Source organism: Periplaneta americana, chromosome 12 (genome assembly GCF_040183065.1).
Source record: "Periplaneta americana isolate PAMFEO1 chromosome 12, P.americana_PAMFEO1_priV1, whole genome shotgun sequence".
NCBI classification, from domain to species: Eukaryota; Metazoa; Arthropoda; class Insecta; order Blattodea; family Blattidae; genus Periplaneta; species Periplaneta americana.
In genome coordinates, this window is record NC_091128.1 from 13,211,935 (window position 1) to 13,237,619 (window position 25,685).

Genomic DNA, 25,685 nt, shown 5'->3' on the forward strand with positions numbered 1-25,685 from the left:
GCACCCGAAAAGGCAAGGGGTGACCGTCTACTTCCAAATACAGCGTTATTGGAGCTATGAGACGTGTCCAGAAAGTAAGTTTTCCTGAGGTCGTTTGCAGAAATACAATACAGTTTTATGGAAAGATTTATTCGAACAGATATAGGAATTGTCGAGCTATTTTTTCAAAATATTCCCCACCCATATGAAGACTTTTTTTATACCCTGGGATCAACAGAGAGGTGCAGATGGCTGTCACACACTGGTTCCGATTCCGGGAGGCAGACTTCTATGATACAGGGACAAAAATTGATCTCACGGTATGACAAATATCTCCGTTCCAGTGGGAAATATGTTGAAAAATAGTTTCCAATAAATCTTTCCATGAAATTGTGTTTTCTTTCTGTAAACGGCTCCTGGGAAACTTACTTTCTGGACGTCACTCGCAGAACATTTGATTATACAAGATACGATGGAGTGGAACATTAGTGATTCCGATACCCGGAAACAAAAGACGGCGATGTGCTGGTGAGAATGCTCTTCTGGCATAACTTACTGCATTCTCAAAATTTGATGTAGATCTATGCAGCCCATGTTATTTATCATATCATAAGCAATGTTTTACCTTACTACAGAAGTATGTGAAAGTCACATAAAGAATTAACGTAAAATGTTATGTACGAAAATATGTTTTGTTCATACGAGTGAATTGTGACAATAATTTGTGATTTTCTATAAACTTTCATATGTGTGTGAAAGCAGATTGAAGAAGACTAACGTGTCCTATAATGAGGAAATTATGTATCTCTGTTCAGATATTGTGAAAGTAATTTTCTTATTTTTGTATTTTTTGTATTATTTGTATGGAATTTGGTATTGTGTGGGGCAGAAACGTGGACATTACGACGAAGTGAAGAAAAGCGAATAGAAGCATTTGAAATATGGATATGGAGAAGAATGGAAGGTGCTAAATGGACAGACATAAGAAATGAAGCCGTGTTGGAAAGTGTGGGTGAAGAAAGAATGACGCTGAAACTGATCAGGAAGAGGAAAAAAGTCACTGGCTGAGAAGAAATTGTCTACTGAAGAATGCACTGGAAGGAATGGTGAACGGGAGAAGAGTTAGAGGGAGAAGAAGATATCAGATGACAGACGACATGGCTATATATGGATCATATGAGGAGACAAACAGAAAGGCAGAAAATAAGAAACGTTGGAGAATGCTGGGTTTGCAGTGAAAGACCTGCCATTGGGCAGAACACTGAATGAATGATGAATGTATTATTTGTCTGTTAAAGTTCAGTTAAGTTCAATAAATTGATTGAAAGATGTCATTATAAGGCAATAACTCATTCTTTAAGATTTGACAACATAATGACCTAGCGTTACCATATGGTCACACCCTGTAATTCCACATATTCGCTTCAACAATTGAAAACAAAAGCATTGTTGTGTTCAATCACATCCATTTACTCAACCTATAACGAAATAAATGAAAAACTTGACGAAAAATAATTCAGGCTTTTAAGAGTTAAAATTTATTCCCATGATTATTTGCAAGCGTCTGAGCATACATGAACTAAACATTATGAGAACTTTGATGGAAGGAGCCTTTTTAGTGATGCCAATGTAAAATGTATTTAAAAAATATAATTTCTTAACTAATAGTTCTAATGGAACTAAACTTTTACAGATGGTAGTATTGTAGGACTGTTTATGTAGTTTATATTTCACAAATTTTGGATGAAAATCGTTGAAGTTTTAAAAGACAAATGTGTCCCCTTAAACTAATTCCCTCAAGCATGAGAATGGTATAACCGCATGAACATTTTCGTGTCACTCATGAGGCACATTAGAACGTGTGAAACGTCACATGGTAATACCGTATATTGTTTCTCAATATTACATCTAATGTAGTATTACAAAATCTAACAATTAGTGCAGACTACATGGTATATTTCGTGTTACGTTCCTGATGGCGCTGTTAATGCTCTTTCCCAATTCCGGCAAAATCGTTGGAAGTGGAGAAATGTGAACAATGTCCTTAAGGAAAACCCACATATTTTGAGAAGAAATCACATACTATGAGATCAGGTGAACGGGATGACCATGTACAGAATGTCTGCGGCCGCTACACAACCAATCCATGGGCGCACACGACTGACCATCTGTTCAGTCACATTTGGCATCCTCGCGCCATATGCATCCTCTGTTGCGAAACTGTTCGTATCACCTTCGGACTAACGACGCGATAGGACCAGGACATTCAAGTTGCTATTGAAACACGGCACTGTTACATCGCGAATATTCGAGCACACACCAGCTACGGTCTGTTAGTAGGGCAGCTAGTTTCCCTAACTTTGATGTACACGTGTCCAGCTAAATAACAAAACTCAGATGGCAGTACAAAACTTGAAATATCCCTCTTTCAGATGGTGATAATATCACCATTTCGGATTTATTTTCATATTTGTCCTTCCTGGCTGACTCGACCAATGATGCCAATGCTAAATTGTTTAAAAATTAATGTGTATGAAAGAAAATAGTTCGTGGAAATAATTTCTATTAAATAGATTATAGAAAACATCAATAATTGGGCATATCTAACTTAATTACCGTACTGCTGTTGTTAGAAATATAAATAATGAGAAATAATTGTATTATTATTCAATTTCTTCAAATTTAATCCTGTATTGAATTTAACTTTCAGTTTATTTTGTTTATGATATATTAATATGTAATATGTATTCCTGTAGTTACATAAGTATTTTCTATGAAATTTGTCACTTAGGTTATTTTTCTATATTGTAAATTCTTGCTTAATCCATATTAAAACAATATACCATGACTTTAATATGTTTTTCCAAATACACGTTTGTTTTCTGAGCAGATAATGAGGATTATTTTAGTATCACGGAATTAGGATATCACTCACGGAATTAGGAAACCAGTATCACGGAATATGGATCCCTGTCGCGGATTTAGGAGCCATTGTACAACAATGAAGAATCATATATTATATACCAAACCTGTGAAACTTTTGACACTGAATGTTGTAAAAACTGTAGCTAAAGGTCCAAATAACGTTATTTAGGTGTTATTTGAAAATTTTTATTACAATTTTTGCATAAATATAGACTTCATTAAATATGTCACGGAATAAGGCAACTTTTACCCTATACACTATAATTATGTTGTGCTCTTGTGTGAATTGTGGTTACATAGCAGTTCATGAAATACAAGATTGCTTATACATTTCTCTTTGTGGTGAATTCAAACATAGCCTGAAAACTTGCGTGGCACTCACAGATTTTTCAAGAATTTTGTTTAAATTTCTGAAGATTGGAAAACCATTTTTAACATTGTCGTGAAAATATATTCTTAAACAAATACTTTTAGTGTGGACACAGTGTATAGTTAATACGCTGGAAAGTGATTAAATAGTATTGTTGACGATATATTATATTGGAAATGTGCCTGAGAGTTATGGTTACTATTCATAGCGATAAATAATATACACATCCAATTGATTCTCAACAATGCATTCTTGTTTAAACAAGTAGTTAATTTCGAACAGTTTCATATTATAATAATATAATACCGGCATTATAATATAACTATGCAGCTGTACAATTTCCTTTTACTCTCGTCACGACCGCGACAATTCGATAACAAAACAAGTTTCACTGTAAAATGAAAATGAAAAAAAAAAGGATAAAGAGAAGGAAGAGAGAGAGAGAGAGAGAGAAATGAAAAAAAAGGACAATTAAAAGGATGAGAATGAGAGAAAATTCCGCCCCTCTGGAAATTCCTTCCCTAAGCAACTGCTGTTCTCGTGAAAAATACATTGACATTTTAGTGTCTTAATTTAATAAAATCTTCAATTCTTTAATCTCGAGCCTAATAATTGTTTTGATCTTTAAGAGCTCTATCACTCTATCACTTGATTATTAATATAATTCCTCTTACTTTACAAGATGAAATATATTCTCACTTAAGTCTTCGAAATCAAACACAGAGTTTGAAGGAAAACCTAATTGTTCAACAATTTCTCCCAATGTCCACGTTTCTGACGAACTATATAAATCAGTGGTTCGCAAATTTTTCGAAGTCGCGATCCACTTTTCAGCAAGACACACACTATCGAGTATTTAATCCCATTTTAAAAACACAAATCATTGTAACATCGAAAACAATATTAAGTTTACTCTAAATTAGTGAATACCACCCAAAGAACGGCCAAATAGGAGAGTATAGTGCAACAATGCTACGAAATATTACATGAACTCCATTTCTAGTAGCTTATTTTGTTGATATTTTCGAATATTTGACACATTGAGTAGTGGTTTGCGAGACCGACATGTTAACATAATAATAACCAAGAATAAAATAAAATAAAGAAACTTTGATTTCTGGTTGACATCACTTGACAAAAAGGAATGTGATACATTCCAGTGCATTAATGAAATGTGTTCTAAGTGTCAGTGAAAAATGTCACAGTGCCAGTGCAGTGAGTGACATGAGAGTGAAGTGAAAGATTATCAGTACCAATGTGAAGCTTATGTAGGGCCTATATATATGTAGGTTGTAATGGAAAATTAGGTTCTCTTAATAATTAAGTTACTTTAAGTATTATTATTAATTGTAATCATTGTGTATTATATAATTATTGTGTATTAATTGTACTGTGTATTATTTTCACAGCAGAGTTCGTATAGGCCAGTTTCTGTCTGATGCTTTTCCAATTCACTGCAGGCTAAAGCAAGAAGATGCTCTATCACCTTTAATTTTTAACTTCGCTCTAGAATATGCCATTAGGAAAGATCAGGGTAACAGACAGGGTTTGGAATTGAACGGATTACATAAGCTTCTTGTCTATGTACATGACGTGAATATCTTAGGAGAAAATCCACAAACAAACCCGGAAATTTTACTTGAGGCAAATAAAGCGAAGCCTCCGGCGTGGCTCAGTCGGTTAAGGCGCTTGTTTGCCGGTCTGAAGTTGCGCTCGAGCGCGGGTTCAATCCCCGCTTGGGCTGATTATCTGGTTGGGTTTTTTCCGAGGTTTTCCCTGACCGTAAGGTGAATGCCAGGCAATCTATGGCGAATCTTCGGCCTCATCTCCCCAAATTCCATCTCGCTATCACCAATCTCATCGACGCTGAATAACCTCGTAGTTGATACGGCGTCGTTAAATAACCAACTAAAAATATAAATAAAGCGATATATTTGGAAGTAAATCCCGAAAAGATAAAGTATATGATTATGTCTCGTAACCAGAATATTGTATGAAATGGAAACATAAAAATTGAAGATTTATCCTTCGAAGAGGGGAAAAATTCAAATATCTTGGGGCAACAGTTACAAATATAAATGACACTGGGGAGGAAATTAAACGCAGAATAAATATGGGAAATGCGTGTTATTATTCGATTGAGAAGCTTTTGTCATCTAGTCTTCTGTCAAAAAATCTCAAAGTTAGAATTTATAAAACAGTTACATTACCGGGTTGTTCTGTATGGTTGTGAAACTTGGACTCTCGTTTTGAGAGATGAACAGAGATTAAGGTTGTTTGAGAATACGTTTCTTAGGAAAATATTTGGAGCTAAGAGGGATGAAATTACGGAATAATGGAGAAAGTTACACAACGCAGAACTGCACGCATTGTATTCTTCACCTGACATAATTAGAACATTTAATCCAGGCGCTTGAAATGGGCAGGGCATGTAGCACGTATGGGCGAATCCAGAAATGCATATAGAGTGTTAGTTGGGAGACCGGAGGGAAAAAGACCTTTGGGGAGGTCGAGACGTAGATGGGAGGATAATATTAAAATGGATTTGAGGGAGGTGGGATATGATGATAGAGACTGGATTAATGTTGCACAGGATAGGGACTGATGGCGGGCTTATGTGAGGGCGGCAATGAACCTTCGGGTTCCTTAAAAGCCATTTGTAAGTGCGTGTATAATTTTTGTTGTGTGTAATTAAGTTACCACTGTCACCGGGTGTTTGTTCACTAGCAATGTAAATAAATAAATACATTGAAGAACTCTTGGAAAAATTTAGTTAAGTATAAGACAAATAACTACTGAGTTTGTTTTTCCAAACATGCAGTTAAGTTTGCACAATTCAAAGCGGCAACTTTCTGAGTATTTTGCGAAAGACACTTAAAACAATACGAAAGTCACAGTTGGATACTAAATCTATTATCAGACAGTTGCGTTCATCTGGACTTAAAAAATAGTCAAGAGGAATTTTACTTAAATATGTACATACCTACTAATGGAATGATAAAACTAAGTTTTATCGCAGAATGTAAACTAGTTGTGGATCAAAAGAATGCAAGAATCCGTTGAACCTGCAAAGAAGCTCTTAAATTTTTATAACATTTGCAACCTTATATTAATGCAAAATAAATTTCTATCTATGACTCTCATCTAAATATAGACGAGAAATCTCAGTAAACTTCTCATCTATGACTCTCATCTAAATATAGACGAGAAATCTCAGTAAACTTATATCACAGAGTCCAGATTTGAGAGCTACTTTATGAAAAATATGCACACTTGTGGCAGTAGTAAAACTTGTTTTAACTTTAGTGTAGATATAACTACTGATTCTTTTTATTCTTATGTAAAATATTATTCTATGAATTGTGGGCCCCTATCACCACGGCATGGCGCATCCTCAAGTTGCGGATAGAAGAGATGGCCTCCAGATATGGAGGTTATCTGCAAATATATTGAATAAGCAGCCTGTAAGGGGTGGTCCTCCAGCTTGGAGGTTGTATGAAAGGCTAACAACCCATCATCGTAAAAAAAAAAAAAAGCTTGTTACGAAACCTTACAATAAGCCTCGGAATGGGACTGATTCTCTGGCACGACCACAGCAAAGGAATAAGGTTATAAGATTTGGTACGTAGAACGTAACTTGGCTTTATAGAAAAGGAGGGGTAACATTAATAGCAAAAGAACTAGCTCAATATAGAATAGACTTTGTGGGAGTACAGGAGGTTAGGTTAGATGGGAATGGCATATCTCAAACAGGAGATGATTTGTTGTATTATGGGGAAGGAAACAATGATCCCCAATTAGGAACAGGATTCTCGTTTCATAAAAGAATAAAATCAGCAGTAAAAAGGTCGAATTTATCAGCGACTAGTTATCTTTTTAGTACTTAAGTGTAGATGGTGCGATATCATAGTTATAAATGCTCACACCCCTACAGAAGAGAAAGACGACCATATAAAAATAGCTTCTATGAGGAATAGGATCACATTTTTGATCATTTATCTAGATAACACATTAAAATTTTATTGGGGGATTTTAACACAATATTTTTCGGATTGAAATTTGATTTAACCCGCCAATAGCTCCAATTATAACTGATATATTAAGATTCACATGAACATATTTATGGTTAGTGAATATGAATTTAACATTAAGGGGGCAATCTTTTGACGGGACGATTATTTTAAAGCGATTATTGGAAATGAGAGTCTACACGTAACTAGTAATGACATTGGAATTAGTTTAATAAACTTTGCCATATCAAAAAATTTAATTGTGAAAAGTACAACATTTCCCTATTAGGATATACATAAATATATTTGGACTTCTGCAGATGGATTGACACACAACCAAATAGATCACATCTTGATAGATAAACGGAGACGTACTAGTATACTAGATATTCGAACTTTCAGGGAGACATACTGTAATTCCGACCATTATTTGGTAATTGGAGAATTAAAACAAAGACTATCATTAGCCAAGCTAGTAGAGCAACAAGCTAATATTAGTAGATTCAATATCCTGAAATTAAAGGGCGAGGAAGCTAAGCAATATTATCATGTCTAAATTTCAAATAGGTTTATCACTTTAGAAAGCTCCGACAAAATTGAGAAAGAGTTAGATGTTAATAACGTGTGGGAAAATATCAGAGATAATATCAAAATTACAGCTGAACAGGGGATAGTTATTATGAAACGAAGAAAAAGAAACCGTGGTTTGAAGAAGATTGTTGCGTGGTAGTAGAAAGAAAGAAACAGGCAAAATTGAAATTCTTACAGTATCCAGTTGAGGAGAATAGAGATAATTATTTCAATGAAAGACGAGAAGCATGTCACACACTTAGGAAAGAAAAGAGAGAATAGTTGGAGTAAAAACCGAATGAGGTAGATACAAATAGTAAGAATAAGAACGGATTTAAGACAAGGGTAAATGTGATCAAGGATGAGAATGGTGATTTGCTTGCAGACCCTCATTCAATGATGAACAGACGGAAGAACTATTTTGGGCAAGTAGCCTGCTAAATGTACATAGACCAAATAGAAATAATCGGGACGAAATTGAAATACAATCTGTTAAGCTATTTATACCCGAACCCACACTTTCTGAAGTCGAAATTACGATAGAAAATCTGATAAAAGTACAAGTGTCCAGATAGTGATCAAATTCCAGCAGAATTAATACAAAAGAGTGGAAGCGCATTATCTAGAGAAATTTATAATCTTCTACTTGCTATTTGGGAAAAGGAAATTGTACCAGAACGATGGAAGGAGTCCATAATTGTACCTATTTTTAAAAAGGGAAACAAGACTAACTGTAGTAACTTTCGTAGAATATCACTTTTGTTGAGGTCGTACAAAAATTTGTGCAATATTCTTTTCAGAAGATTAACTCCATATGTAGACCAAATTATTGGAGATCATCAGTGTGATTTTAGGCGTAAAAGATCGACTATTGATCAGATCTTTTGTATTCGACAGATAATGGAGAAAAGATGAGAGTATAAGGGTACAGTACATCAGATATTCATAGATTTCAAAAAGGCATATGAGTGGGTAGGAGAGAAGTTTTATATGATATTCTTATTGAGTTTGATATTCCCAAGAAACTAGTTCAATTAATTAAGATGTGTTTCAATGAAACTTACAGCAGAGTCCGTATAGACTAGCTTCTGTCTGATGCTTTTCCATTTCACTGCGGGCTAAAGGAAGGAGACGCACTAATCACCTTTACTTTTTAACTTCGCTCTAGAATATGCCATTAAGGAAGCTCAGGATAGCAGAGAGGGTTTGGAATTGAACGGGATAAATCAGATTATTGTCTATGCAAATGACGTGAATATGTTAAGAAAATATCCACAATGGATTACGGAAAACACGGAAATTTTACTTGAAGGAAATAAAGCTATTGGTTTGGAAGTAAATCCCGAAAAGACGAAGTATATGATTAAGTCTCTTGACCAGAATATTCTACGAAATGTAAATATAAAAATTGGAGATTTATCCTTCGAAGAGGTGGAAAAATTGAAATGTCTTGGAGCAACATTAACAGATATAAATAACACTCGAGAGGGAATTTAGCGCAGAATAAATATGGGAAATGCTTGATAGTATTCGGTTGAGAATATTTTGTCATCTAGTCTGCTGTCAAAAATCTGAAAAATTAATAAAAGTTAAATTACCGGTTCTTCTGTATGGTTGTGAAACTTGTACTCTCATTTTGAGAGAGGAACAGAGATTGAGGGTGTGTGAGAATAAGGTTCTTAGGAAAGTATTTGGTGGTAAGAGGGATGAAGTTACAGGAGACTGGAGAAGGTTACACGCATTGTATTCTTCACCGGATATAATTAGGAACATTAAATGCATATGTTTGAGATGTGGAGGGCATATAGCATGTGTGAATCCAGAAATGCATCTAGTGTTTTAGTTGAGAAGCCGGAGGAAAGAAGACCTTTGGAGAGGCCGAGACGTAGATAGGAGGTTAATCATTAAAATGGATTTAAGGGAGGTAGAATATGATGATAGAGACTGGATTAATCTTACACAGGATAGGGACCGATGGCATGCTTATGTGAGGCCGGCAATGGACATGCGGGTTCCTTAAAAGTCATTTGAAAGTTGTGTTGTTGATGGTTCTGAATGCACAATAATTCCATATTAATAAGACGCTTTTTGATTTATTTTGTAAATCAGCTCTCGATTTCTTTCTGCTCTTTAGACGACCCCCAGTTTGAGAACCACTAGTCTAAACTGCAAATGACATTAGCAATTTTCATTCGTTTTTTACTGTTCTCTAAGACTACAGTAGATGCAAAACATACACAACAAAATGAGGAGCCTCATGCCCTGTTACCAAATGTAGCCCTTTGTATTAGTGTTATAATTTGTTTAATTTTATTGTATTCTCCTTTCATATGCAAGAAAATTGTCAGCAGAATTGACAAACTGACGAGAGCTTTTCAAATCACTGGCACTTCATTGCTGAATGAAGCACCATAACACTAATTATAGACACAAAAGATTAAAACATGACATGGAATAAGCACTTCGTCAAAGAATAAAACACCCAGCTCAACTAAATTTATTACTAAAGTAAATCCCATGCAAACATTACTATTTATATAACCGCCAACTGGAGAAATATATTTAACTTATAAATTAATGCAAAAGCACGCCCGTTAAGCTCAGCTCAAAATATGATTTGGCACATTTATAACACCTAAACCTGACATTTTAAAAGAATATTGAATCAGACAATATTTCTACTAAGCTATGCACTTAGATTCATAATTATTATAATATAGGGTAGTGTCTTCATGTTTATGACGATATTTTTTAATCTGAGAGTGTTATAGGAAAACTGCTTTTACCGTACATTTCAGCGCAAAAAAATAGTTCATAAATATTATCCCTCATTTGCAAAAAAAGTAGGATAGACTGTATTGAGGACATATCCGTAAGTCTGATGCGTGAATACCGTCTCTCAGGTTGGTAGCTGAATACAAGATAAAAGAATGAGAAAATGTGCTCATATTTAATAGGCCTAATCAAGTATAATTTTATTTACAACAAGTCGCCATCTTATATTCATTGCGAGTGAACATGTGGGTTGCTATATAACTATCGTGCTCCATTGTTTGCTACCCGTTGCTTATACTTCTGCTCCCATTTGTGCTGTATATGCCTCGACATTGTGAATTTTCTTTCTTCACTTAACTACACTCTCGAATTTTTCCAATTTAACTTGTCGACTGTTCATTTTTGCTCAATTGAGATTGTAGTCTGGTTCGTTACGAATCGTTTGATATAACTACGAAATTCTATCGCTTTGCATTTTCGAGTTACATTGCCTCTGGACCTCTTCAATTCGTGGCTCAACTTTCCCCTTTCCGCTATATCACTAGATGACGTTACCCTCTTCAACTCATGGTCACGTTGGATACATTACTCCTTCGTTTGTCGATCGCCATTTACTTAATTAGAATATGTAGTGTAGTTTAGAAATTATAAGCGCGACAGAACCGGCTTGAGAATGTGTCCGTCGACTACCAAGATGACACCTTAGTACTGAACCAAGCTTATCGGTATTCACGTAACTGCTTAAAAATACTGTTTTCAGTGTCATTTTGAAAGGTTACGGAAAAATTAGCACTGTGACTTAAACTGTAGAGGTAATAGCACCGTATTTTTTAATTTTATATGCGTGTTCTTTTAATGGTTCTCCCAAAAGAAATATGAATTATGTGACAGCTTATTCAAAAGGTATTTTACTTTTAGATGTTTATAGAAACACTTGTAAATAAAAGAATTAGGTAGGGCTACTCCAGACATATAACACATTATGGGGATCAATAGAAATTTAGGGGAAGTCGGGTGAATATGGGAACCTTAGTACTATTTCGGGTGCAATATCTCTCGGTTTTTTCTAATAATTAATTTTTATAGCTGGGATATGTTATTTAGCTATATTATATAATAATCCTGGCTGCTTACTCCTAAACGTATGCAAGTAAAACTGCAAAATACAAGTTAATGTGAAAAAAACACTTAAAATACTTCAAAATATAACTGTAGGCCAATACAGGAAACAGCTAGAACACTAGGCTGATTAAGGAGGCGGTCAGTAAAATAATTAAACGTGCTGTTCGAACTCCAGTGAAATCAATAAGCAAGAGAAAAAATTCGAAAAGAGAGACAATTTCACTAGTGACGTAATCCGCAGGGAAATTCATGCACTGTATTCAAGAGGGACACTCCTAACTTTTCAACTTTGAAGGACCAACTGGATCATTTCAGAAAACAATTTGATTTCCAGTGTAGCAAAACGACGTTACGAGAGCTCTCAATAGGAGGAGAGTAATAATGCAATCTTCAAGAATTTGACATAACGTTACGGATTCTTAAGACAAATCAATTATTTTAGATCTTGTGGGTATCTAGTTATTTTTCTAGATGAAACGTAGTTGTTAGCCATGACGTGGTGTCAAAAGGCTGGGATGATGGTACTTGCAGATGTGCTCTAAAAGTTCCCCCATCTAGTGTAAGCGAATTATGATTCTGCATGCTGGGAGCCAAGAAGGATGGGTACCAATTTTGTTTCTGTCGCCAGGAAACATTGGTCATGCAAGAGCAAATAGTCACGATGATGCGACAGCTAATGTATTTGAAAACTGGTTCGAGAATCATCTACAGAAAAATTGCACCAAGAGAGAAAATGTGTTATTGCCATAGACAACGCCAGTTATCAAGTTGTCATTCTAGGTTGAAATTCAAAATTGCACACATGTCTTTCCGACAACAAGAAATTATAAATTTTATGCTTGACCACAACATTGAAATACCAGATCCACTTTCTGTTAAAGAAGTTTTGGTCCAATTGAAACGCTGAATATAGAGAAGAAATCTGTTGATAAACAGATTACTACTTATGGGATCAGGTTTTACAACTTCCGCCATATCATTGCGTCTTTAACACGACTGAGCTCATGTGGGCACAATTAAAAAACAGCCCGGAAAATGAAACGTAACCCCATCCTTGAATGCAAGCGTGTGCGAGACCCTCTGTGTGTGTGCTGGTGAAATTGGTAGTGACTATTAGAAAAAGTGTATCGGCCATATGGAAAAGGAGTTGGAGTATTGCACTAGAGATCATGATGATCACGATAGAATAATAATTAATTTGAATGATAATAACAGTGGCTCCAGAAACGAAGGTAGTGGCATGAATGAAAGTAACTGAGTGACAATAACATTAAATGCTGACTGTGTAGCACTTAATCAGCTGCTTGCTTATGCGAATGACGTAAAATGTTAGAAGAAAATCCACAAGCTATTAAGGGAAAAACGGAAATTTTATTTAAGAAAGTAAAGAGACAGGTTTGGAAGTAAATCTCGAAAAGACAAAGTATACAGGGTGTTTCCGTAGTGGTATTACAGACTTTCAGGGATGATGGCGAAGGGCACATGTATGAATTTGAGATAAGGAACCCTGGACCGGAAATGACCGAGTCGAAATTTACAAACAAAAATAGTTCTGTGGAAATCAAATTTTATTCCTCTATACACCTTATTTATGTGTATTTGTCTGTACATCTTACACATACTGTATTCATCTGACGTTGTTTACGTTCTCTACTTACAGTATTCCATTCGGTGCGCTGTCTGAGGGATGGGGACAGGAAACTACACTAAAGCAATGCAGATAGCGTAATGTGTAACGGACATGGTCGGTCCTGATATGCACGTCTGTAGAGAGCAGTGTATGTGTACAAGTTGCCGTGTCCAGTCGATCAGTCCTAGTGAAATGGGGAAGTACACGAGAGCGGAATATGCAGACCTGATTATCGAATACGGATGAGCCAATGGGAACAGTAGACAAGCTAACAGATTGTATCGGGCCAAGTACCCATGTAGGAGATATCCGGTCCATGTCATTTTTCCACGACTGTTCCAAAAGTTAAGTTGGTGCCAAATTACAATTCCATTTCCACACAACTATTTTTGCTTATAACTTTCGACTCAGTCATTTCCGGACAATGGTTCCCTATCTCAAATTGATATATATGCCCTTCGCCATCATCCCTGAAAGTTTGTAACACCACCTCGGAAACACTCTGTATAATATACACAATATATATATATATATATACATACAGGGTGTTTCAAAAATACGGGGCATAATTTCAGGTATGTATTTCCCACATGTAGACAATCAAAATAGTTCATTACAACATGTGTCCGGAAATGCTTCATTTCCGAGTTATGGCCTTCACAACATTGAAATTCACCGGAACGTTTTTCTTTCCGCAGGTCGTTGTCATTACAGAAGATGTTCAAAATGTCCACCTCCTGCTTGAATACACACCTCACATCGATGTCTCATTGACCTGCGAACACGATCCCAAACTCCAGGAGTATTGCGTATGTCCTCAGAACATGCCACAATTCGATTCCGAAGGGATTCCAAATCAGGCACCGGAGACGAATAAACCAATGATTTTAAATGGCCCCACAAGTAGAAATCGAGAGGGGTCAGATCAGGTGAGCGTGGAGGCCAAGCAATTGGGCCACCTCTACCTATCCATCGATCAGGAAACCTTCGATCTAAGTACCGGCGAGCCGTACGACTGAAGTGTGAAAGAGCGCCATCATGCAAGAAGTGAATGTGTTGACGATTGATCAGTGGAGTGTCTTCTAAAACATGAGGTATGGTGTTTTCCAGGAAGTTTGTGTACGCCTGCCCCGTAAGTCTGTTTACAACTAATCGATCCCCAATGATACCAGCCCACATGTTGAGGGAGAAGCGCACCTGGTGATGAGATGGAACAGTTGCACGTAGGTTTTCATACGCCCATACATGCTGATTGTGGAAATTTGTTATGCCATCTCGTGTGAACTGTGCTTCATCTGTAAATAATACTAAGGCAGGAAAGTTCGGATTTACACCACACTGCTGCAAGAACCACTGACAGAACCTAACTCGTGCAGGGTAATCTGCTGGTGACAGGGCCTGTACACGTTGCAAATTATAAGGCTACAATTGATAGACTACTCTTTCAACAGTCTCCAGACAGTCGTATGAGGAACATTGACTTGCAACGCTACCCTTCGTGTGCTGATGGAAGGAGTCATGTTCACAGCCTCCAGAATCTCCTCCTGTACTTCTGGAGTTGTAGATCTTGGTCGTACCCTTCCCAAACCAGGGGAGTTAAATTTTCCATACTCGCACAGACGGTAATGGAGACGTACAAATGTCTTCCGATCTGGACATTGTCGCTGTGGGTGCCTCTCCTGGTACAAACGACGAGCCAGCGCAGCATTGCCGTCCGCCTTACCGTACATGAAGTGTATCTCTGCCAGTTCTTGATTTGAATACATGTCGCACAGTCTAACGCCTACACAACACTGAATGTAACCTTCGCCTCGGAATGAACTGTCAGAGTGCCCTCTTAATGTCTCCTTTGACGGCAACGACCTGCGGAAAGAAAAACGTTCCGGTGAATTTCAATGTTGTGAAGGCCATAATTCGGAAATGAAGCATTTCCGGACACATGTCGTAATGAATTATTTTGATTGTCTACATGTGGGAAATACATACCTGAAATTATGCCCCGTATTTTTTAAACACCCTTTATATATATATATATATATATATATATATATATATATATATATATATATAAATATATACACTACTGATAAAAGGTTTTCGAACAGCTATGAAAACAACTATATACTTTATTTCAATGTACAAACACATCGGAAAAACCAAACAGACCAACAAAATAAATATTTTCTCTCTCTAGCATTATGATATGATAGAATATTCAAAACGAAATCCCTGTTTTAACCACAACTCCATAGTTGTTACAGGTGATCGAAAACTTTTGACCGGTAGTGTATATGTCTCGTGACCAGAATATTGTACGAAATGAAAAGAATAAAAATTGGAAATTTATCCTTTGAAGAGGTGGAAAAATTCAAGTATCTTGGAGCAACAGTAATAAAATAATATATAAGTGACACTTAGAAAGAAGTTAAGCGCAGAATAAATATGGGGGAGATGTCTATTATTATTCTGTTGAGAAGCTTTTGTCATTCAGTCTACTCTTAAAAAAGCTGGAAGTTAGAATTTGTATAATAGTTATATCACTGGTTATTTCGTATGGTTGTGAAATTTAGACTGTCTCTTTGAGACAGGGACATAGGTTAAGGATGTTTGAGAATAAGATGCTTAGGAAAGTATTTGGGGCTAAGAGTGATGAAGTTACAAGAGAATGAAGAAAGTTGCACAACGCAGAACTGCATGCATTATATTCTTCACCTGACATAAACAAGAACATTAAACCAGACGTTTGAGATGGGCAGGGCATGTAGCACTTATGGGCGAATTCAGAAATGCATATGGAATGTTAGTTGGGAGGCCGAAGGGAACAAGACCTTTGGAGAGGCCGAGACGTAGGTGGGAAGATAATATAAAAATGGATTTGAGGGTGGTGGAATATGATGCTAGAGACTGGATTAATCTTGCTTAGGATAGGGACCAATGGTGGGCTTATGTGAGGGAGGCAATGAACCTCCGGGTTTCTTAAAAGCCATAAGTAATTACGTGAGTAAGTAAGTAAATAAGTACGTAAGTATCTTATATTTTTAATTTTGTATGTTTAAAATTGTCAGGTTTCCATAGCCCACTCTGTATTATTGTTCCAAATTTATATTTTTTTAAACAAGTGAGTTTGAAATATGTCAGTTTCTTCCCCTGGTTATTGTAACATTATTGAATTAATTGTTTTAAAGAAATAGTAATATAATAATAAAATAGTAGTAATTACATAATGGTAGATATTAGCAATCACGGTAAGTGTGCCAAAATACTGTCAAAATTGTTAAACTTTTGTTTAAAAGCATGTATGTATGTATTTATTCACACTGCAATGGGTATATACCCGGTGGCAGTGGTAACTAATTACACTCAATGCACTAATTGCACTGCATGTTAAGTATAATACCACAGTTTATTAAATCCTCGACAAAATTCGAAATTGAGTACAAAATGGAAAATGTATCAGTTCTTAACACCAAATTTTGCATAGAAATGTTCCAGCCCAAAACGCTATAAAATGCTAAGTTTTAAGATTAAAAATGCTATAAAACGCTAAATTGGGTTTCTGAAGTACTTAATTTTTAATTTTAAGTTGCTAAAATCTACTTTCTCTTATAATAATAATAATAATAATAATAATAATAATAATAATAATAATAATAATAATAATAATAATAATAACACATACCCTTAAGCCTAAGATTTTTGTCGTCCTGAAGACCGTCTGTTTCATCACTGAGGATGATTACATCTCTCTTCCTGTCAGGGGGTCGTTCTGTTAAGACAGGCTCAACTGTCACCAGCTCGAAGATGTTGTTAGTTCGGTTCAATATCTGAAACAAATGAAATGATCCATGTTTTTTAACATAACACAGATTGTATTGGTAGATCAACATAGGAATTATAAAAGTTCATATTGATATTTACTATGAAGTGGGTTCAGTTTTTGCTCATGGCAGAGTTTTAAGTCTACAGACTGTCCCATAAGTCAGACGACAGAACTGTATTTTTTATTGTAAACAGGTTTCATTTTACAAACGTAAAGTCATATTGGCAATGTTTATTACAAAAGGATTGTAGTAACATGTTAGGGCGTACTCACCAACTTTCATTTTATGGCCAAATTACATCCCTCCTTTTCCATTCAATACAGAGACACAAATTGTATTATGAATATTCTAAGAGAGTAGAGTTTCGAATTCCGAGTGAATACGTCCTATTAAATCTCTGGAAGTTTCAGTGAATAAACTATATATTTTAGTATTCCTCACACTGAAAAATCCATCTGTCGAATGAGGAGGCCATTCAGTAGTAACACTTTTGCCAATCAATTCGTCAAATATTTCGTTCAAAAATTTCAAGCTGCAGGTATTCAAAGACTAGACTCTTTTTCTGCTCTAGCATCACTTCATGAAGAATTTCGAGGTAGTTTTCAGAGTTAATAATCCTGTCAGAAAAAAATTTGGTCCTTTGAACGTACCAGCAAAAATTCTCGTCATACTAGGAGCATTTAATTCTGTCTGCATCACCAAATGTGTACTCGTATTTTCAGAATCCCAGTAGATGAAATTGCGCCTTTTCACTATTACATTTAATTTAGAAGTTGCTTTATCATTTCACAGAATGGCATTGTTAAAATTGGAATCGTCTTCAAGTCGTATTATGTACCACTCGCAGAATTGTAAGCTATGAGAATCATATTCATATAGGCCTTGATGCAAAGTAGGCCTCTACGGCTTCAACTTCAACTTTTTCTATAGGCTTGTTCTAGGTATGTCTATCTCATACTCACGGGACCCTTTTCGTTTTGATTTTGTAGTTGACTGTGCAAAACATCACGCTACAGCGTCAAAATTTTCTTGTGTCCGGTAGTAATAGATAGGCCTATAGATATAACTGTACGAGCAAGACCCGATATCTTTCCGGTCTGTTCAAATCTTTTATTCTACTTGTAAATACATTGTCGAAATGAAGATATGATATTCGTAAATCGTTCTTCAAATAGGTCAACAATACCACTGTACTGTGATTGCTAATGTTTCCACCAATTCTGAAGTACAAAAATACCCCTTGTCTTACATAAATTTCTATTTATTCTACTCTTGTCTACTAATCAACTGTACAAATGCTTCTTAATAGTCACCATTAGGGCTCGAATTTCTATAGCATCTCATTTTTTTATCATGTTCTCTTTTTAGAAATGTAAGTTAACTTAAACATATTTCTAGTTGTTTTGAACACGAGTCATATATGACTAAAAAAGGCATAAAAGCATACTTTTGGTCACATTAAAATTGTTTTAACAGTTCTCCAACATGTTTTGTGTCAATATATTTTGTTTGCTTTTAGTTACTTATTTTGGATTTCCTTTTCTTAAAAATATCAGGTTATACCCTGGCCATTGTAACCTTGCACAGTTCTTATTTGGTTTGACAACCCTTTCTATGAAAAAATTGAAAAAATCGCTGTGCGATACCCTTCTGGATCAATCAGAACACAGTATTTTCTGTCAGTTGCTCGTGCTATCACGTGGAGCTCTGTTACGTTGTCGATTTGCTTATGTTACGTAGTGTTACTATCACGTGAGTAATTTGTGTGATAATGATATTATAAAGTTATAAATAATTTGTAGCGGTGCTGTGAAATGTCGCAAAAAAAAAAGGCTTCGTTCAAAAAGTGGTAACTCGCAAAATGAGAACACTTGCGTAAATAGACAGGGTCAGAATTGGTGCAAATGACTCGTCAATTTTAGGAGGAAGTGAAAGAATTGTCTGTATATAAAGTCGTCCATCAATTTCTGCTGATAATTCAATAAAGCGGACATCAAAATCTTTAGGCCACTCTGAGAGGATAGCAATAAAGAAAGCAGTTACATAATAACTAATTACCACTTGAATTAACGGAGTAGAACAGCAAACTCAGCATAAGTTTAAGTCAGCTGTTAAGTAGTATGTAGTCATTGTGGCAACGTCACATCTTCGCTACCCACATTACAGGCGCAAGGTTACAACAGCCTGGGTATAAATGTAATTCAAAGGTAACGGGATTCGCTAGCACTAAGTTGTCAAAACACAAAGGACAAAAAAGTGTTAAGAATATGGCTAGATTGGTATGCTCTGTCTCGTCTTCACTCTCTTCACCCCTCCAAAACATGTGACGCGTAAGAGGTTCCAACTCCGCTGTTATGAGATAGTAATTCGTAAACAGTCTGTGAAATTGTTAACATTTTTTTCAGTAGGTTATTTTACGACGCTGTACCAACATCTTAAGGTTATTTAGCGTCTGAGTGAAATGAAGGTGATATTCCCGGTGAAATGAGTCCGGGGTCCAGCACCGATAGTTACCCTGCATTTGCTCATATTGGGTTGAGGGAAAACCCTGGAAAAAAACCTCAATCAGGTAACTTGCCACAACCGATTCGAAGCCGGGCCACCTGCTTTCGCGGCCAGACGCGCTAACCGTTACTCCACAAGTGTGGACTTGTGAACCTGTTAGAGTAAACGCAAGAGGAGCTTGCCACGGAAAGCTGCGCGAACTTTCGGAAACGTTCGGGTGCACTCGACCTCGCTTCGATTCGATTGGCAAACTGTCAGTTCTCAATCGTCTGCTGGCTTGATGTTTCGAGTGAGATTTATCACAGCGCATGTAACGGAACTTAAATCTAGTTGCAGAGTAACTAATAACATAACATTGTTGAAAATACAGAAGCACGAATTCGTAATATAAAATCACTGAATGAAATTACAAAGATATTACAAGAAATATGTGATCATGTAATAATTATTGATATTTGACATTGTAATAAAATACTAATAACTAATACTATGTGATTTTATTAAAATGTTCCGATAACTAACGTGGTACTATGGTTGGTTTATTTTAATCTGTATATACTCCTTACGTTACGAGCGGAGCCTGTTTCGTTTTTCATACATTTATGAACGTTATAAATAATTCCCTAGTTTGACTGTGTAACGTTTCATTAGCACTTCTTAATTTAGAGCCAACGGGGGGCATTGTTAAGTACATAGAATGTTATACAGAACTCTGTTATTTTACAAACACACTTTGAACTCTATAAAAATCCTGATACGAGGGATAAAACGCAGATTATGTAACGCATACGCTGGCTTCTACCCGCTCTGCACAATACATTTCACGATACGAATTGTTCAAGACCGCACTTTCGAATGCGCCCTGTAATCAGCATTAGGTGATTCATAGCAGCCCTGTAACGAGCATGACGGCACGAGGACCGAATATCGTTCTTTACGCATCAGTGAAATGGGCAAGCTTTCTTTGCGCTTCCTCTAACATAGCTGTAAAAGAATTAGTCACGAAAGGGACTGACGTTGGACATTTTCCTCCCTTCCCACCTTTTATTTTTTATAGGCTGAACAGTCCGCTATAGCAGTTAATATTCACAAATACAATTTTATAGACTGATGAATAAAAAGTTTTGTACCTAATTTTGGACAATATTTAATTTGTTTTTCTTCATATTCCCTAATTTTACGTCATATTTTTATTATATGTAGAGCATATTTTGTTATTCTTACTGCATAAGTCCATGCATATTTCCAGAGCTTTTAGGTCATAGAAATCCGAACCCTTACCATCAAGAACAACATAACATCCAGCCACTGCGTGACTCAGAAGGCACTCGCGTTTACCTGCTGATTTGGAGCTGCGCATGGATATGGGTTCGATTCCCGCTTGGACTGATTACATGGTTTGGTTTTTTCTGAGTCGAATTGCAGATAATTTATGGCTAATCATCGGCCTAATGTCTCCAAATACCATCTCTGTCACCAATTCCATAGACGCTAATAACCTAGTAAAATATCAAACTAAAGAAAACATAAAGTCAAATTGCTACTACTTTAGTCAAGTAGTTACTGTACTATTCAATGAAAAAGGTGAATAACTGATAATGTGAACTGACTTATGGGCCAACCCGTATTATGCAATATTTATTTATTTACGTACTTTTACGATAGACAAACAGTCTACTTTAACAAGCAATTGGCATTATATTAAAACAAGGGAACAGAATAAAAAAAACATTAAAAATATTAAGCAATAATGAATAATGATTAAATACATTAAACAATATTGAGCATATTAAATATTAAAACACAAAATTAAGTTAAACAAATTTACCCCCTTATGAGCAATGCTCGTGTTCGGGGGTTCAAAATTGCATTATAGGTAAGCAGAAAGAAGAAGAAGAAGAAGAAGAGAAAATGAACAAAAGCTGGAATTTTGATAACCTATAAATTATCAAAACTGTCCTAAAATTAGTTATTAATGACCTAAAATCTTTAAAAAATGCCATGAAAACTAAAAAATGACCTAAAATTTGTTTTATATTGTGAATCTGGCAAAATAGGAGAAGAGATTTTGTACTGTTTAATGTGTAGTAATTAATGCCAATAATTCATAGCCTACTACCGGTACCTTTTGTCATAATTTCATTGGATTCTAGTATCAACATTGAAGTATACTATGTTATTTTATTTGCCCTGCAGTTATTTAGTTTTATATTAATTTATCCAAATACTTGTACATAAATAATTTTATTGATGTGGTTTCCATCAGTCAAAATTAGTTAATATATATTTTCACTTAATATTGTGTTGCAGTATAAAAATGAATTTTAAAATTGAAACTCTGACGATTGTTGGCTATTAAAGTTTTATACGTACATGAAAAATGTCCTTTTTATCTCTACTGAAACAATAGTGTATGCCCCTATAAAATATACAATATAACTGGTCACTAAGTCACTGTCAGTTGCTTCCAGCGACAATTTTTCTCCAGAGAGAACCTTTGATATACGACTACAGCACATAATTGCATTTATTTCGAACTTCCTTCATGTTTTCATTTATGTCTTTGTAAATGTATATAGAAACACCCTCTAAATTGTTTACCACTGTTTTCACTAATGCTAACTATTCGACCAGTTTAGCACTTAAAGAAGAAATCCAAAATTACATTTCATGTAACAAAATTTTCCTTCACCCTTGGAAGCAGAAAAATCTTTGTGCATCCCTGATGGAAACGGCATCACTACTGCCGAAAGAATCAACCCGCCCATTCATAGGCTTGAAATGTTCGCTGCAATATAGACAATTACACAGTCTTCAATCCAAGCTTCTCATCTGGTGATGATAGGTCGACAATGATACATTGGGTACCATATACTTGGAAGCATGCCACTCTCGAGATGCCTTCGCAAACACTTTCTTCATGTTCTCGATAAGTTGTTCTGCCATTGAAAAGTGGCTTCGCACTTGCTCTACGACTCTATATTCATGCGCCAGGCATGTGAAGTGCCTTCAGGGAATTAGCTGCTTTTACTGATTCAGGACATTTTACTCAAGACATTTTCTAACATGGACAATTTGTTACACATATACATTTTGTCACATGTACCAAAATGTCACATTTACTATTTGTCCCAGTGACTGTATGTACTTTTTAAGATTCATCGTAACAGTTCTGAGTAAAAACTAAGATACCAGACGCAAGACAGACACGATGTTCTGTATTGTTGTTGTTGGTGTAGTAGTTTGTATGGATATAATAATTTTTATGCTACCATACTATAAAATCTTGGTGTAATATTTCAGAACTTACAATTACTCATGGAAAAAATTCCCGTTTTATAAGTACATTCCACGGAGGTAAGAAACTTATTGAAAAGGGTTATATGTATCTGAAACACAGGAAACCATAACCACATCTAGTGAAAATGAGGACGCTGAAGTTCTTAAGAAAAATTAACATAGCTATGCACCAGACGGGGGTTCCTGTCAAGCAGCAGAGCTTAAACAACAAATTAAAGACAGAGCTAGGACTAGTGTAGAACCAGCTACGAGTATTCTGCAGAATTTAATATAACAAATATCAAGGGAGAGAAATGTAAAGCTCCAGAAAAAGGATTCTCTGAAATAGGCTGTACGTTAGACAAGAAGAGTGGACCTGCCTCCGGAACCAACATCTATTGAGGACAGAAAATCTGCCAGAAAGGTAGGCCTATAAGGTTACTAAAGACGGAAGCGTTGGCTGCTTCACTTAGATGCAAATAGGGGAACAGCATTTTTTTTGACTGACTGGCAATTGCGAATTCTTAAAAAAGAAAAGTATTGGATATGCAATGGAACATTTAAGGTGTCACCCAAAATTGCAAACCAGCTATACAGCACCCATTGTAAAGTGCGCAGCGCGTGGTTTCCAGTGGTTCTGGCATTAACTACTAGAGAAAGTCAAGAGACATATGGAGAAATATTCAATGTTTTAAGAGAAAGTGTATAAGAAAAATTTCGGGAATTACTTGGACTCGATTATATAGAAACTGATTACAAGATAGCAGCCAAACGTGCAGTGCAAGATATCTTCCACTCAGCACAAATTGCAGGCTGCATCTTTTACTTTGCGCAGGTCATGTGGTGTCGTATGTAGGCTGAAAGTCTTTTTGCTTTGTAGATTGATGAGAATAATAATGAAATCCATGCTAAGGTCCATTCATTACTTGCATTGACTTTTGTTACAACTGACCATATGCCTCGTATTTTTGCCACCATCAAAGGAAAAATAGCAAGTTATTTGCTACTATCTCGAAAATACTTAATATTATGTTCTCGGAAGACGTCAGGGGAGAGGCCGACGAGCAGCATTGTTCCCACCGCAATATTGGAATTGTTGAATCTTACGGAATCTTACGGGAATTACAAACACCTGTAAGTCATGGCAAAACCGATTGAACAAATTAATTGGTACACATCACCCGACCTTCTACCACTTATTGGACAGATTACAGAAAGAGATTACAGAGATCTATCGTGACATTGACCGGTTGGTAAGTAGTCCAAGAAAAGGAAGAAATATGAAGATTTAGACAAACTAGTTGTAGCTCGATATGATTAATACCAAGAAGATAATAGAATCTCTCAGTATTTGAGGTCACTGAGACATAATTTCGGTGAAGAATATTGAATTATATGACATATTTGAATACGTAGAAAAAGCAATTAATATATACATAATAATGGGTATTGATAACCAAAATTTGCAGAGAAAATACCGAAGGAAATAAATGGCTAAATAATGGCCTTAATGGAGATTTGTGACCAAAATTCAACGGAAATGGTCTAGAAATAACAGACTAGAACAAAAACGTTCGTAAGAGGATAAATGCAAAAATAATACCTAAAATGTTTTAAAATATTACATTTATCATAAACATGTAAATACCATCAGCAGTTGTGTTTCTGGCATACCAGAAAAATTATGAAAACTTGGTTTGTTTAATACAATTATTTGTTTTTTATTTTGTTTTTATTTCTTGGAGTTATTCCCGCAAATAAGTTACTCTTATCAGTTCAGCCCTGAGCATGACTTGGTCGGTAGCATTATTTTGTAGTTATAATTTAAGGAAACCAAGGTTCAATTCCCGACATAGAAGAGGAAGAATGGGTGTATGCTGTAGGTCGTGGTTATAAACAGCGACCTTATGCCATTATACTACGCGACCAGACATTGTCGCTACATATCAGTGTTCAGTGTGGAGTCATGATTACCACAGAAATCATAAAAATGTGTATAGAACGGGTCAAGGTTACAATCCTTGGCTTTAGGGTGTTATTGTTATTATCATTGCAAGAAATTAAAATTTAGAAATTTTAACAAGAAATAAAAAATAATGGCTTTTAAGGGTAAACAACCAGTGGGAAATAAGATTTTTGTCGATAATTTCATACTGGGACAGGTCCACTACTTCAGATATTTAGGTTACATCCTAAAAAACCATGAAGAGCGCGATACTTCTAATAAAATCCAAAATTATAATACATCTTTGAGAATTATTAACCACGTGTTTCCAGCCACAAAAGTCCAAAAACATACAAGACTTAAAGTGAAGAATGGGTATAAAGGAGAATGCAGAATTCCTGCACGGAAATGTCTTATATCCTTGGGTGCATCCTAGTAATATGACACAAGACTTAAAATATATATAATTTTGGCACAATAAGTTCTCAGCTATGGTAATGAAGCCTGGACTATTCGACTCCAAGATCACCGATGATTGACAGCTGCAGAAATGAAATTTTTACGAAGAACTGCTGGCTTTAGTCTTCTGGATCACAAGAGAACACTGGCACTACAGACGAATTAGAAATAACACCTATTGTACAATAATTACAACAACACAATCAAGACTATCTTCAGCATGTGTAAAGAATGGAGCGTACCAGATTACTTAGATTTTTCACTTCATACCACGAGAAGAGAGACTTGTTGGAAG

At 35.7% G+C, this 25,685-nt stretch overlaps 1 protein-coding gene across 1 annotated transcript in view; it reads right to left on the reverse strand.

Moving 5' to 3' along the window:
* Positions 1–25,685, reverse strand: part of Gyc88E (Guanylyl cyclase at 88E) — an 810,833-nt gene that overhangs the window by 96,424 nt on the left and 688,724 nt on the right. The window contains exon 9 of the mRNA XM_069840815.1: positions 17,061–17,205. Within this exon, the coding sequence (XP_069696916.1) occupies positions 17,061–17,205 (145 nt within the window). The remainder of the gene's footprint in view (positions 1–17,060; positions 17,206–25,685) is intronic.